Here is a 15,152-nt window from a genome sequence, read left to right on the forward strand (position 1 = left end):
AACCTCCCCTTCCTCCACCCCCAAGAAACTGCTGCTTTTATTCAATTAACGTATTTGTAAAACAAACTCTTCCTACCAATGTGGGTAAAGAGGAGCTAACTAAATTTGCAGTGCATGCCTAACCAAGTCCTGTATTCCGGCAGTAACATCTGCTGCTTGTGAAATACCTATCCTTGAGAGTGCATGAGAAAATTAAGCAGCACTACAAAATAAAAATATTTCTTAAATTATCTCTCTTTAGGTGGATCATTTGCAAAGATCACAAATCACATAACGTGTTAATTAAGGCTTGTTCCCCTCTTCTCACCTTCATCTTCCACTTCTAGGTGCCAGAGAGGGAATATTAGAGTTGGAAGAAGAAAAAATAATTCCTACCAAGGAGCCTGAACAGATAAAACCAGAAGACAGGGAAGAAACTTACACCGAGAAGAATGAAGATCATCATGCACTACACATGGATTACATACTTGTAAACCATGAAGAAAATTCACTCCCAAAGCCAGAAGCCTGTGAAGCAAGAGAAAGCACATCTGAATTAGAAGAATTTCACATGGGTTCTGAAGAAACAGAAGCAGGGCTGCCAGGAACTGAGTTAGTAAGCTTCTCAGACACATGTCAGCCTGCCTCCTTAAATGAAAGAAAAGATCACTTTGCAGAGAGAATGTCTTCCAAAGATGATAAGAGATCATCTCTTGAAAGCCATGGGCAAGACCAGAGTTGGATGGTCTTGGGCCACAGTGAAGGTGGGGCTCCATCATTGGAAGCTAGGGACTCAGGGCCTGGATCATCTGGAAAGGCTCTGGAGCCAGCCTCTGATCACGACTTGGGCAAAGTTCCCCAAATGCAAGTTCTGGGAGAAATGAAGCCTCTAGAATCTTTAGCACGGGAGGAAGCCTCTGGTCTGGGCAGCCAATCACAGAGGAGCAAGAGCCAAGGCAGGGCTGGCCCAGATGCAGCTATGTTGCAGGCTGTCACCCATGACAATGAATGGGAAATGCTTTCGCCACAGCCTTCTCAGAAAAACGTGATCCCTGAAATGGAAATGGAGGAGGAGACGGAGTTTCTTGAGTCCAGAATGAGGAAACCAAGAGCAAACGGGTAAGCAAAAAGCTAGATTTATTTTTTTCCTAAAAACCATTTTATTTAGAAACTGGAAAAATGATGAGGGATTGTGGAACCCAAGGAATACCTAGATGATAGGAGCTTTGCTTGTATTTCTTGCGTAGCATCAGTAAAAGCAGCTGCTAGGTAACCATAATGATGATGATGATGATTTGTGTATATTTTGAGCCAAAAAAGCCCCTTTGATTTCCAGCCAGTCTTGTACTTACCCTTCCAACTCCTCTGCCTACTCAATGCCTGTATTACTCTTTAACAGGCCATTGGAACCAGAGAAGGGAGAGCATGAAGATTTATTGGTGGTGTAAGGCAGTTTGTACCCGTTATCTCATTTAATCCTTACAACAATCCTGAAGCGGCAGGCATTATTATCTTTATTTTACACCTACTGAGAGGAGGGCACTTGAGGCTCAGAGAGGTTCTATAACTTGCCTTGAATTAAGTAACCAGAGTGGACACTCTGGGATTCAAAGTTTCCCACCTCCACAGCCTCTGCTTTTCTAGCAGACACACTGCCCATCACACAGAAAAGGCGACTGTGGTTTTATGTAAGCACCTAACTTACGAGTAAGAATAAGGAGACTCCACAGCAGACTCCAAATCTTAGTGTGAAACATTCATTCCCTAATTGGCTGAAAAACTGGCCATGAAACCAGTGGTTCGATCATTCATTCATTCATTCACTCACCATATGGTGTCTGAGAATCTGCTCTGTGCTGAGTTTCTGGGTGGCCAGTGGGCATATAGCAAGGAATGGGATGTCATCCCTGCCCTCAAGCTTTCTGGGCCTACGGAAACTCCTTAGGGTTGTTCATTTCTCTTCAATTTCCCCTGATAAAGCCCTGCTGCTTCTGGGGGCAAGAAGGCAAATTGTAAAAAGCAACTCAAGTAAAGGGGAAAATCATGTTTCGTCTTTAAAATGTAGTGGAGAAAAGATCTCTCTTTCCTGTTCGCTTTGGGAGTATAAAGGACTATACACACCACATACCCACTGTGAGTCAGGAATCTGAATTCCAGCCCGGCTCTGCCATTACTGGTTATATGTTTTAGGATTAACCCTGTACTTAAGTTTCCTCATCCATAAAATTAATGGGTTGAGCCAGAGGATCTCAAGACTTCCTTCAATATTAAATCCTGGGGACTTAATCTGTGTGTAAATAGAATGTGTCCAGGAGAGCTGTGGCATCTTCAAATTACATTTCTCGATGAAAAGAACAGAGAAAACAGAAAGCACAGCAGGGGTATATGGAGGGTTAGTAAAGTGCCATAAAGAGTTAAAAGCTGTACCATATTCAAGGGCAGCTTCATAAATTCAGACATTTTCAGTTGGCCTAATCTTTCTTTCTTCCTGTCAAGCTATTTCCTTCCAGAGAGACCCCAGATCCATTATCAGAAAGAGAGTGATGGGTGGGTCCCCGCAGTCCTGCTGGCATTGTTATGGATTGAGCTGAGAACTCAGGCGGCCTTGAGTGGCTGAGCTGTTGTTTGGCTTCTTGTCTGCGTTTTGCACATGCCCCTGAAACCCAACAGATGATAGTGTTCAACTGTGCCACTCACCTCTTTGCTTTCAATGAGATTTCTCCACTCATCCCTTTCTGCTCAGCCCCCGAAGTAATGGAAATTTTCCTCACAACACGGGGAGAGGGGTAGATTTTCCCGCTGGCATTTGTATTATGTTTTGCATAAATAATTGACCCTAAATGAATTTGCAAGTTTCCCTCCATGCTAGATTTTGGGAGGATGCACGGTTGTGATTCTCTAAGTGGGCTTCTAAGACCAGCAGCCTCAGCATCACCTGGGCACTGATTAGCCATGCAAATTACCAGCCCCACCCCAGACCTCCTGAATCAAGAACTCGGGATGGGGACCAGCCTTCTGTGCTTGGACACTTCCTCCAGGTGATTCTGATGCACGCTTAAGTTTGAGAACCACTGGTGTAACGCTTACTCCCAGCCCACTAGGAGTTTACAGTTTAATAGGGGAGTGAGACGTAAGTGAAAAGGTAGATAGTAGTGTAATATTTAAATTAAGATCGTTAATGAGAGATGTTTATTTAAAAATAAATAGTTACTAATTAGGAGCATTTGCCTTGGACCAGGTAGAAGCACTGTACATACACTATCTCACGTTACCATGGCAACTGTATGAGGTAAGAATTACACAGGAGAGGAAACTGCTCAGATAGCTTGAACCACTTGTTCTGGCTTATAGTTAGAAAGTGAAGAAGCTAGGATTTGAATTCGAGTCTCGCTGCATCCAGAGTGTGTGTTAATGTTACTAAGTTAGGAAGAGAGGCATCGGAGGAGGGCGCTTTTATCGGGGAGAACCAGGCATGGCTTATGATCCCCCAGACTCCGGAGGCAGAGTGCTCAGGGCACATGGTATTCTAAGGGGCCCATGAGAGGGTTTAAATTTCTTCTAAAATCAAAAGAAAAAATAATTATACTTTTGTGTGGATTAGATTTGTCTTTCTACCAATGCAGTTGTAAAATAAATTTTCATATTTTTTTTTAATGAAAGAAGGGACCCATGAAGGCAAAAGTTTCTAAGGCCCATGAAAGTCATACTTCGGCCCAGAGAGGTACAGTTAGAGATGGGCGTTTATGGAAGGTCATACTCTGGAAAGGCAGAGAAGAGGGTGAGAGGCAGTCAAATTAACTGGGAAGAACAAGACAAAGGAAATCGTGGAGACAGGAAGGTAATCACAGAAGCAGTGTGATAAGATAGCCGTATTTTCCCAACCGAAAACCTGGAAACATCTTCTGACACAAAATCTCATCATAGGACAGAATACCCCAAATCAAGACTATTCTGAAAAGCAAATTAAAATGTGGTCTTCATAAATAGAAGAAGGCTGATAGTATATGCAATATGCCACTCCAGCTACAAATCGGCTTCTTGTCCTCCCCTTGTTACCAAAACATTGGGTTCTTATTGTCCCCCAGGATGGAAATCAAAAGAGACAACAAACGGGAGTAGGAAGGTAGAAGTTTACTAGCTTGTGCACAGGAGAGGCACAAGGGAGCCGGTGCTTCGAAAGGAAAGGGGCAGGTGACCGGCTCGTTAGGGAGCGGGACTGTGGGACTTTTATTAGGGAAAGGTTAGGGAGGAGGGCCATGTCATGGCATGGAGCGGTGGGGCTGTGCTTGAGCCTGTGCTGTTGTTTGACATGCCACCACCTGTGTTGCATGCATCATTAGCATGGTGGCTCTCCACCCTTGGGTGTAATGTTTACTCTGCTAAATAGGGCTAGGGTCACCTTCAGTGGACTTCTGAGTGCTCGGGCACATGCATAAGCCCAGGAAAGTCCAGAGGCTGCGGAGTATGGATCTTGGTAGCCTCTATCTGATTCTCCTAGCCTGCCGATTGGTTAGGGGCCTCATCTTCTTAGGCCAGGGGCCCCACAGAAGACCCTGTCTCGTTAGGCTGGTTCCTGTCTCACCCTCAGCTGCCGCACACCCATCAGCTCCCACACTGTTCTGAGAACAGTAAGGCACATATTCAAAACCTGGAGAAAACAGAAGAAAGATGCCTTCTCTCCTTGTATTCTACCTAGTGATTCTTGTTAACAAAACTTGTTATGAGTGCTGGGAGATGAACGCTCTCCCTCGAGGTCTTCAGCACTCTGTTCTAGTTCCTTAGGATCAATCTTTCCAGAGACTTTTGCCAACACTTTGATCATCCTCCAGCTATAGACCCTGCCAGCTCAGGATCACACACCGATACCCCAGACAGTGATAGAAATGCCTGATCCTCCTGTTGGTCAGAGAACATCTGCAGAGTAATCTGCAGCACACAGCTGTTTGTAAAATGAAGAACCATTTAGATGTTTGTTTTAAAGAATGTGTGGGTACAAGGAGGTTGTGTGAAGAAAGGGTAATTTGATTATGTACTAGTCAGGGTTCTGCAGATTAACCAAACCAATAGGAGCTATAGGATGGAGAGAGAGAGAGAGAAACATTGTTTTAAGGAATTAGAACTGGCTTGATGTGGGCTCAGTGAGCCAAGGAGTCAAAAGAAAGATTTCCTGGACTCTCAAGGTCTGGCAGTAGTGCTCCTTTATTCAGAGAATAGCATGGAGTAGCATGGGGACAGGACCCATGGGCAGTGAAAGGGCTGCAGCCTGGGGACAGGACCCATGGGCAGTGAAGAGCTGCAATGGGTTGAGGGTAGGGCTAAATTTATAAGGCATAGGTATGTGAGTTATTTCTTTACGAGGCAAAGGAAAGGTCATGAAAAAATCGTTAAAATGGTAGCAGTGCATGTGGGGTCTGGTTATCGGGTGGTCCTGTAACTTTGGATAAGAATCAGGTCGGATGAGTTCAGGACGGCCTGTGCTTCCGGGAGGATGATAGAGATCGGTATGTAGGTGAGGACACTGTGGGCTTCTCTCCCTGGGGCGGACTTGATCCTCATCAGGCTTGCACAATTTTAGGGGCTGGCAAATCTGGAATCTGTAGGACAACCCAGCAGGCTGGAAACTCAGGCAAGAGTCGCTGCAGTCTTGAGTCCGAATTCCACAGGACCGCAGGCTGGACACTCAGGCAGAGTCTCTGTGTTGCTGTCTTGAGAAGTCCTTCGGGAAACTTCAGATTTTGCTCTTAAGGCTGTCAACTGATTGGATGAAGCCCACCCACATTGTGGAGGGTAATCTACCTTACTCAAAGTCTGCTGATTTCAGTGTTAATCACGTTTAAAAAGTACCTCCACAGCAACGTCTGGACTGGTATTTGACCAAATAACTGGGCACCAGAGCCTAGCCAACTCAACAGGCAACATTAACCATCATAGGTTAGATTCAAAAGCCTGAACTAAATGCTAAGCAAGCATCAAACACTTACCCTTTGTAAAGTCACCATGTGAATTACATAAAAATGGGGCCATTGGTGTACAGATGTATTGGCTTTCTATAGTTGTGGGACAAGGAAATAGCCGTGCAGGGTGGTAAAAGGAAATAATTTCCAAGAGGACTAAGAAAATGGGCAGTACTTATCCAATCTTTTGGAGATTCATGCAGCAGTGGGGGACAGGTCACATATACTTTTTTCTTTTTCTTTTTTTTTTTTTTTGAGGAAGATTAGCTCTGAGCTAACATGTGCCACCAATCCTCCTCTTTTTGCTGAGGAAGACTGGCCCTGAGCTAACATCCATGCCCATCTTCCTCTACTTTTTATGTGGGACGCCTCCCACAGCGTGGCTTGGTAAGTGGTGCATAGGTCCATGCCTGGGATCTGAACTGACGAACCCTGGGCCGCCGAAGTGGAACATGCAAACTTAACTGCTGTGCCACTGGGCCAGACCCCACATATACTTTTGAAATGGAGTATTTGGAAGTAACCTGATCCTTATATTTGTGGCACTATATCTTGCCTCTTAGCTCTGTGAGGTGAGTTATTTGGTACTCTCTAAAATAAAAATGACCTTCAAACAATATATTTCATATTCCACATGACCTCATTCTTATGGTGATATCTATGCATCTTTTTCTTTTTATATTAGTTATTTTGGGTCTTTTTCCTGTCCAACAAGACTACAGAAAAGACTTTGGGGGCTGGCCCGTTGGCATAGTGGTTAAGTTTGCACACTCCACTTCACTGGCCCAGGGTTCACAGGTTCAGATCCTGGGCATGGACCTACGTACCGCTTATCAAACCAGTCTGTGGCGGGTCCCACATACAAAGCAGAGGAAGATTGGCACAGATGTTAGCTCAGGGACCATATTCCTCAAGCGAAAAGAGGAAGACTGGCAACAGATGTTAGCTCAGGGCCAATCTTCCTCACAAAAACAAAAAAAAACAACAAAAAACAAGACTTTGCCTTTCCTCCTGTAACACCATTAGATCTTTTTATGTTTTTCATGAGACCTTCTGAAATCAGGCCTTTTCTGACTCTGACTAATGGTTGGGGAGTTAGTACATTGGGCCTTATACCCATGAGAATGTTGAAATGAAAACCAGGTAAAGAAGTAATCCGTCGACTCTCTCTCAGGTTGGGTAATGATACGTTTGGGCTCTCAAGGGAGTCAGGCTCTGTGAGCACAGACTGCCCTCTGAGGCTTACTGTTTGGGTGGGCTCTACCCCAGGTCCCAGCATTTGCCCTTTCTCGGAGCTAAGTTGATCCTCTATAAAGGACAACATGCCCTTGTTTATTCACTCTTTTTTGGCTTTGCGCTGAACCAAACCTGGAAGACCAAACTTGGCACTGACTCTGTGTTCATTTATTTTTGTGATTATATTTCATCATTTGGTGTGTTATATTTGGTGAGTTCGTGGTGATAAAGTCTTATTGAAAGTTCTTTACATTTGCACTTTAATTCAGGCCTTCCTTAGTCTCCTTCTTTTTGTATCTCCTCCCCCATCTCACCCCGACCCCGGCCACCTCTGCACGTCCAGCCAGCCCTGCCCAGACTTCCAGTAAGTGCCTGTGGAGAGACAAATATGTTCTTTTCTTTGGTCCACCCAATCGCCATTTGCGATAGGCAGGGCAAGTTTAATTATCGCTGTTGCATAGACGAACGAACTAACTCAGTAGGTGAGCTGTTTAATGTCATCGAGAAATAAGAAAAAGTGGTAAAGTTGGGATCTGAACTTAAGTCTTCTCTCTTCCAACCCAGTGCTTGTCAATACGACACAGAGACCAAAGCAATCATTTTTTTTAACTTCTATGAGTTGTGTTTATTCCTATTTTCCCACTGTCCCATTGAAAGGCACATCAAGTTTAATAGCCAAAGTTCCCAAAGAGATATTTGGAGAATAACTGAGCCAGAACACCTCTGACGCTTTGCCCTGTCACGTGATCTAGTGAGCTCTTATCACATCTGAACACATCTTTCCCACCACAGCAAATCTGAGACGGCTGCTGCCGTGTCCGTGGGCTGCTCCGTCTGTGATATGTGGGGCCAACTTGAGTGGCCAGAGGCCAGAGGGAGGCGAGAGAATCAAAGCCCCTCGATGTGCATTTAAGTTTTCCAAATATTTACAGTTGTGGAATTTTGTGGTGAGGGATTTTACAGCGAGAGAAAGCCACGGGTGCCAAGATGAGGTGATGCAACTCAGCTGTCCCGTGGGAGGAACACCCACAGAAGAGCCGTTTTGCATTGTGTTGGCTTCTAGTTAGAGGAAAAGTCCAAGGTGCTCCTCTGGCTGGAATAGCTAAATGTCAAAACTAATGTCAGAAAGAAGGATCTCCATGAAAATCGATGGTATTTGAGGAAGATAAGTAGGATGCTTTCAAAAGCTGGATATGTTAGTGTATCAGGGACCCATTAGGAAAGAGATGACACGTTGAAATATAGATGATCTGAGAAATATTTAATAAAGGGAGTGTTTACAAAAACGGAGGCAAAGTGTGAAGAACTCAAAAGGAATTTCGCCATGACCCAGGAGTAGTGAACAGTACAGCTGTTATCATTCCTAGGCCTCAGGGGTAAAGGGAGGGGGTGATTGCCAGAACCCAGAAAGAGAATTTCAGGTCGAAAGGACCAATCTGAGAGGAGCAGTGACCTACTGTTGAGGGACACAGCCAGCCTGAGGCATTCCCACAGGGAGGGAGCCAGGTGAGGGCATATCCTTGCCTCTCTCTTTCCTCTGACCTCCTACCAGGTGCCCTGATTTGTCAAAACCAAGTGGAAGTCAGAGGAAGAGGGAGCTTCCTGGGGCAGAGCAAGGTGGAGAAAGTAGGAGAATGGACCTGAAGAACCAAACAGAGATTATTCAGCACAGTTGCCTTAGTTGGAGAGTGGTGCAACCTCAGCTTCTGAAAAATGTGCTGAGATATATTAACGTGCGGGATTAGTTAACCCTTCCTCCAGTGCATTGGGGGATCTGTTTCCAAGATCTGCGTGAGTTCTTTTAGAACAAAGGCTATCAAACAGTCACGCCAGGATTGGGTCACCCTTTGTAGAAATCCAAGCTGTACCAATGGAGGATTAGAATGCTGCCTTCCCTCCATTTTAACTGTTGGTTAAGGGTTGTGGCTTCTTTGAAATCAACATGAGAGTTTTTTTATTATTATTATTTTTCTATTATTTTTCTATTGTTATTACTATTTTCTATTCATTCCCATAAACTATTTCAAAATGTTGATCAACTCTGGATCATAATTTATGGAAGACTGAGTGAAAATATGTAACGCATATGTTCCTTTACATGTTCCACAATCTGCCCTGGATTAAGCCCAGCCCAGCAGAGAACTATGTACTGTACCATGTTGCAGAGGATAACATAGAGTTTCTTTGTCCTATATAGATTTCATTGTGTGCCATTGGCTTACCTTGATGGAAAACTTAAGGAACTTATCTCTATGCCAAGGATGTTATTGAGACCATGATTTTTTAACCAGAATACCTGTGCTCTCTTGAGCAAATCCAGTGTAACCTCCATCTTGACTGTTAGTTTAGGAATGTGACTGCCTTTAATTAATAACATTTATGTAATTGGTCATGTTTATCCTTTTGAGTTGGCCCCTTGGAAGCTTACGTTTCACAGCCAAATTTACCACTCACCAGTATCAAATGTATAGAATTCTAGAGTACATATTTTATTGTATTTATCTAAGTCTTAACTCCATGTTGTGGTCCTGTCATTCTTTTTTTTCTTTTTCAGCTATTTCTAAGTCATGTGATGGTGGATTTTTATATATCTACCAACGTTGCCTTAAAGTGGGAATATAAATAAGTGTATAAACCTTCATAGGACTGTCCACTGTTCCCTTGAAGAGGCTTCATATTTCCCTTGCCTCTTTGCTATTAGTGTATCTTTTAATTCCCTGCTCCCCCATCCTGTTTTCTGCATATTGAAATTCTACTGTTCGCTTAAGCCCCAGACCAAATGCCTCTTTCTTCCTAAAACAGTCTCCATTCTTATCAAACAGAAGGAATCCCTCTCTCTCCTGAATCTCCTCACGCTGGTCTTCCTCACATTCTGCCTCATGTTATACTTACTACCCGGATGTAAGCCACTCAAGGCTGTGAGCCACTCAGCTGGCCCCATGGCTGAGTGGTTAGGTTCTCGTGCTCCACTTCAGCTGCCTGGAGTTTTGCCAGTTTGCATCCTGGGCCCAGACATGACACCACTCATCAGGCCACAATGAGGCAGCATCCCATAACACATCCCATGGCACAACTGGAGACACCCACAACAAGAATCTGCAGCTGTGTAATGGGGGGTGCTTTGGGGAGAAGAATAAAAAATAAAAAGAAGATTGGCAACAGCTGTTAGCTCAGGTGCCAATCTTTAAAAAAACAAACTAGGGAAGCTTCCCTCTTTTTTCTGTTTTTTGTTTTCCCCTCTCCAACGCCCCAGTGCATGGTTGTGTATCCTAGTTGTAAGTTGTTCTAGTTCTTCTATGTGAGCCACTGCCACAGCATGGCAACTGACAGATGAGTGGTGTGGTTCCACGACTGGGAAGCAAACCTGGGCCCCCACGTAGTGAGCACCGAACTTTAACCACTAGGTCACCAGGGCTGGCTCTCTTTTTTATAACTTGTATAATCCACGGGAGTTCATCTAATATATGAGAGTTATGTAGCACTCATTTTTTTTTTTTTAAAGATTTTATTTTTTCCTTTTTCTCCCCAAAGCCCCCCAGTACATAGTTGTGTATTCTTCGTTGTGGGTTCTTCTAGTTGTGGCATGTGGGACGCTGCCTCAGTGTGGTCTGATGAGCAGTGCCATGTCCGTGCCCAGGATTCGAACTAACGAAACACTGGGCCGCCTGCAGCAGAGCGCGCGAACTTAACCACTCGGCCACGGGGCCAGCCCCATGTAGCACTCATTTTTAAAACCATCTGCACCTCTTGCTTATTTGAGGGGATAGATTTTTTTACTAGTAATTTGATTCTTAGTGATTACTGGTCTATTCAAGTTTCCTAATTTTCCTTGAGTCAACTTTGCTATTTAATATTTTTCTAGAAAAAATATTTTTAAAGTTTTCAAAATTTTTAGAATAAAATTGTTCATATACTCTATTATTCTTTTCAATCTCTACTATACCTGTAGTTATATCATTCTTTTTTTATTCTTAATGTTATTTATTTGTGTCTTCTTTTTTCCTTTTTCAATCTTTCCAGAGATGGGTTCATTTTATTCATTTTTTCTAAGAACTAAATTTGGTTTACATTTTTATTTTTATTTTCTATTATTTCCTTGTTTTCTACTTTATTAAATTCTGCTTTCATCTTTTTTTCCACCTGATATTAATGTTGCTACACTGGCTTTCTTCTTGTTGTTATGATTCATGTTCTTTCTGTTTAACCTCAGAGTCCCTGCCTTTGCTCCTGGGCACCAATCACTATTTATTTCCACCAGCATCTCTGTAACTGACCTACGAGTTCATGGGGTACCATAATACTCATGTTTCCCTACTGCTGACTTCCAGTTCCAGATCAAGAGGGAGACTGGAGCCTGGAATTGTTTGTTAGGCCTGGATCTTTCATCTAACCATATTGCAAGTGGCCTCCTTCTCAACTTTATTATAATGATCTGGCTGAAGATAATTACCTCCCTAAGGCCCCGTTTCTTATCTGTAAGCTGTCAGTCCAGCACACACATACCCACCCAACCTTACGTGGCAGCCCTGCCCTGGTCAGCCCACATGGATCCTTCAACTAGACTCCTGTATCGATCCATCCTACCAACCTGGCCCTATAGTCCATTCTTCATTCACTGGCTTGAGCGAGCCTTTCAAATGTAAATATCATCCTACCACTACCCACCTTCTTAAAACCCTCCAATGCCTTCTCATTTATTTTGGAATAAAGTCCTAATTCTTTACTATAGCATATAAAGCCTTACATGTCACAGTTGCTGCTTACACCTCTGATCACTAAGACCACTGTCTCCATCAGCCCTCAGTCCTGTATGCGAGACTCATTTCCAATTTAGTAATTTGGTGCCAGCTGTACTCTCTGCCTAGAACTCTCTTGCCATGGCTGGTTTACTTCCATCATTTGTTGGCTCCCCAGAGAGACCTTCTGTAATTGCTCCATCTAGAGTAGCAGTAAGTGTACCCCCAAGTTGTTCTGGCCCAGCGAATTTAAGAATCTAAGAGTAATTCTTATTTTTAAAAAATACTTATAACTGCTTCAGTGTGATGAATAAAATAATACATTTGCTTAAATGCCCAGCCGACTGAGTTAGGGCTCTTTTGCCGGGGCACAATGTGACAGAACATCTTGCAAGATAAGTGGAAATACCATTGGTGATAACAGATGTTCCACATTTCCCCGTTTAATGAAATGCTACTTTAATAAATGTTTTAAAAGTATCTATGATTGCCCTGATGACAATAATTTAAGCACTTTCCTTATCGACTGCTGACTTTTAAAACAGATATTAAAGACAGATCGAGTTACAGTGTCTGTTCTACAGCACAGTCCTCTTTTGGCATCCTCCAACTGCTGCCTTTCCCACCGGAGGAGGGAAACTCCCTCTAATGAGTCAGCACTTCACAAAGACAAGGTCCTCATTTTCAGCCTTTGTCCTGGGCACCCAGGACATACCCAGCTCTGAAGCCATCTCTTCTCCCCTGATGACTTTTGGCTCACCTCGGCCTTGGGAAGTGCACTTCCGCTTTTGCTGGACCTCCGCCAGTCAGTGACCCTGCAAAGTTACACCCTCCTGATGGCCCCACCCTAGCCTCCTCCATAGCTGAAAGATAGATGGCACACGAGACATTATTTCATAACTACTCATAATTCTGAAGAATTTTGTAGGCCTTTAGTTTAAATAAAGATATAAAAATTTGCTTCTTCCTCTTCTCCTTTCCCCACCACCCCCATAGCCATGGGGAGGACGTGAAATGCCCTTCATTTTAAGAATAGGAGCTAACGTTTCTTAAGGACTTATCATGGCCAGGTCCTCTGCTGAATAATTCACTTTCCCATTTTATTATAGTTAGGTCAATTGGAGATTACCTAAAACTGCCCTATCCCCCTATACTATCATAGCCCCATCCCAACCCACCATGTCAAAAAAAGAAAAAGCTCATGTAACATGGGATTTCTGACAATCTAGTTATGAGGATGGTACCCATAGTTACTTTTTGCATTGACATTTACATTTTGCCTGGTTATGATCTGAAGTCTTCATTTGATTTGTCTGACAATATATTTTTTCTATAAAATGAATGTATTATGACAAATGAATAGATTATGTAAACTTTTCATTCATACTTCATTTGCCTTAACTACATCAAATATTTCTGCTGACTCTTTTAGAATTAATGGTATTAGTAGCTAACATTTATTGCAAGTTTATTTTAACCCAGACTCTCTAAGATATCTACTTAGATTATCTTACTTTAAAGTAACATTATTATTATTATCCATTTGTGAATCGGCAGTCTGAGGTACCAGTTTAGTAACTGCTCCAAACTCTCTAACAAGTAGAGGAAGTTAGATTCAAACTCAGGTCTTCTGACTCCAGGGTCCACATGCTTAATGGCCACACGCCTCTGTCTGCCAATAGCCAAAGCTGTGTGCATCTGGGACAAACATCCTCACTTTCTCTAGAACCTCCAGTTGAACTCCTTTATGTATCCCACTGTGCTTCCATAGTCCATTTTATTATGATCTTAACTATCATCCATGAAATGAAAATAATTACACTGCCATCTTTACTGGGTATGCTGCGAAGCTACACGATTTTTTTGAAAAGAGGTTTCAGGGGAACTAAATTCCTTCCAACTTATACTTTGAGCCCATTCACATCCAGTCTCATTCAGGAACAGGAATGACAGCAGTTTTTCTGAGCAGACATAAAAATCAAGGGGCATTTCTGCCTCTACAACCTGCGTGAAAGAGTTATTTTATATTCCCGAATGAAACTCTGCACAGCCCCAGCTCCTTCCCCCAGTCTGAGCAGCGGTGGTGGCCAGTATACGGAGAGAACTGGGAGGCAGGTGATCGTCCTTATTTAGCTGTGCCAGTGATCATGTGACCAGAAAATGGAGGCGACTCTGTATTTCCAGTCAACTGCCCCAGAAGGGAGATGCTGAGGAGCTGTAACGGAGCATCCTTCTTGCCCCCCGGTAGCCAGCCTCCTCGCATCCTCAGAAGGTAGGTGGGTCCTGGTGTGGCTCTAGGAGGATCGTGTATGGGGAGGACAGATTGCAATGGAGAGTGCTGCTCTCGCAGACTAGTCTATTGCTGCTGGGAAGTTGGAGGGGGAGAAGGAGGGGGATGAGAGGATGCGGAGCTCTGCCCAGCCCCTCGCGAGTGACAGCTGGCAGCTGCATTTCATTTGTATGAACTCCTACTGGAAAGGCTTGTGGTCCCTTATGCTGTCCCTGCCCCGCCCTTGGCAACCAGGTAATTGGGGAACATAAACTCTGCACAGCTGTAAACATTTTTTATTCCCTTATGTCTATGATGAAAATAGAGATAGAAAACCAAAGGAAGTGACAGTTTGGAAACTGTTTAGGACTCTTGCCTACGGGTATTACAGTGTCTGTTTGGGTTATTTGACAAGCACAGTGGCCCTGGTACGGTGGCATTTTTATTTTTATACTATTGCTAATAGTTATTGAAGCTGGTAACATACATTTCTCTTTTTTTCTAATGAATCTTATAACCTTTAAATCTTACCTAAGTTCTAAGCTGCATAAATAGGTCATCTTCAAAAATGGGCTTATGTTGTTCTCTCTTGACTTTCCAAAATTAAGAGACAGAATAAGCTACTTATAGAATATCTGTATTTCCCTGAGAAACTAAGTTATATGAGAAACTAAAAGAAATTACCACCTGGTCAATTTCAACCAAGAAATACAGAGGTTGTTAAATTCATGTGGAGACCAAAAAACAAGACTCCCACCTAGAAGGAGTGATTTCAAGTACGATTCTGCCTGAGATCAGAGTCTGCCTGTGGTGATTTAAGGGAGAGGGACCTAATCTTTACACTCTATCCTCCTTCTCTTATTTGAACTGTTGATGTGGTATTGATTTTATGTAAATTGTTAGGTGAGCACACCTTCCAGGCTCACTTCCAACCAGATGACTGCCCAAAGCCCCTCCTCTAGAGAAAAATGGGAGCTG

General features: G+C 43.3%; 1 protein-coding gene across 12 annotated transcripts in view; it reads left to right on the forward strand.

The window, feature by feature from the left end:
• The window catches only part of PRUNE2 (prune homolog 2 with BCH domain), a 242,660-nt gene that overhangs the window by 171,040 nt on the left and 56,468 nt on the right, over positions 1 to 15,152 (forward strand). For 7 of the 12 annotated variants that reach the window (XM_070495531.1, XM_070495530.1, XM_044767588.2 and 4 more), the window contains one exon: positions 327 to 1,098. In XM_070495531.1, coding sequence (XP_070351632.1) covers positions 327 to 1,098 — 772 coding nt within the window. Of the gene's footprint in view, positions 1 to 326; positions 1,099 to 13,977; positions 14,178 to 15,152 lie in introns of those variants that run through there. The other 5 variants (XM_070495534.1, XM_070495532.1, XM_070495533.1 and 2 more) reach the window with 5 other exon arrangements.

The sequence above is a fragment of the Equus asinus genome, chromosome 23 (assembly GCF_041296235.1).
Source record: "Equus asinus isolate D_3611 breed Donkey chromosome 23, EquAss-T2T_v2, whole genome shotgun sequence".
In the NCBI taxonomy this organism is placed as follows: Eukaryota; Metazoa; Chordata; class Mammalia; order Perissodactyla; family Equidae; genus Equus; species Equus asinus.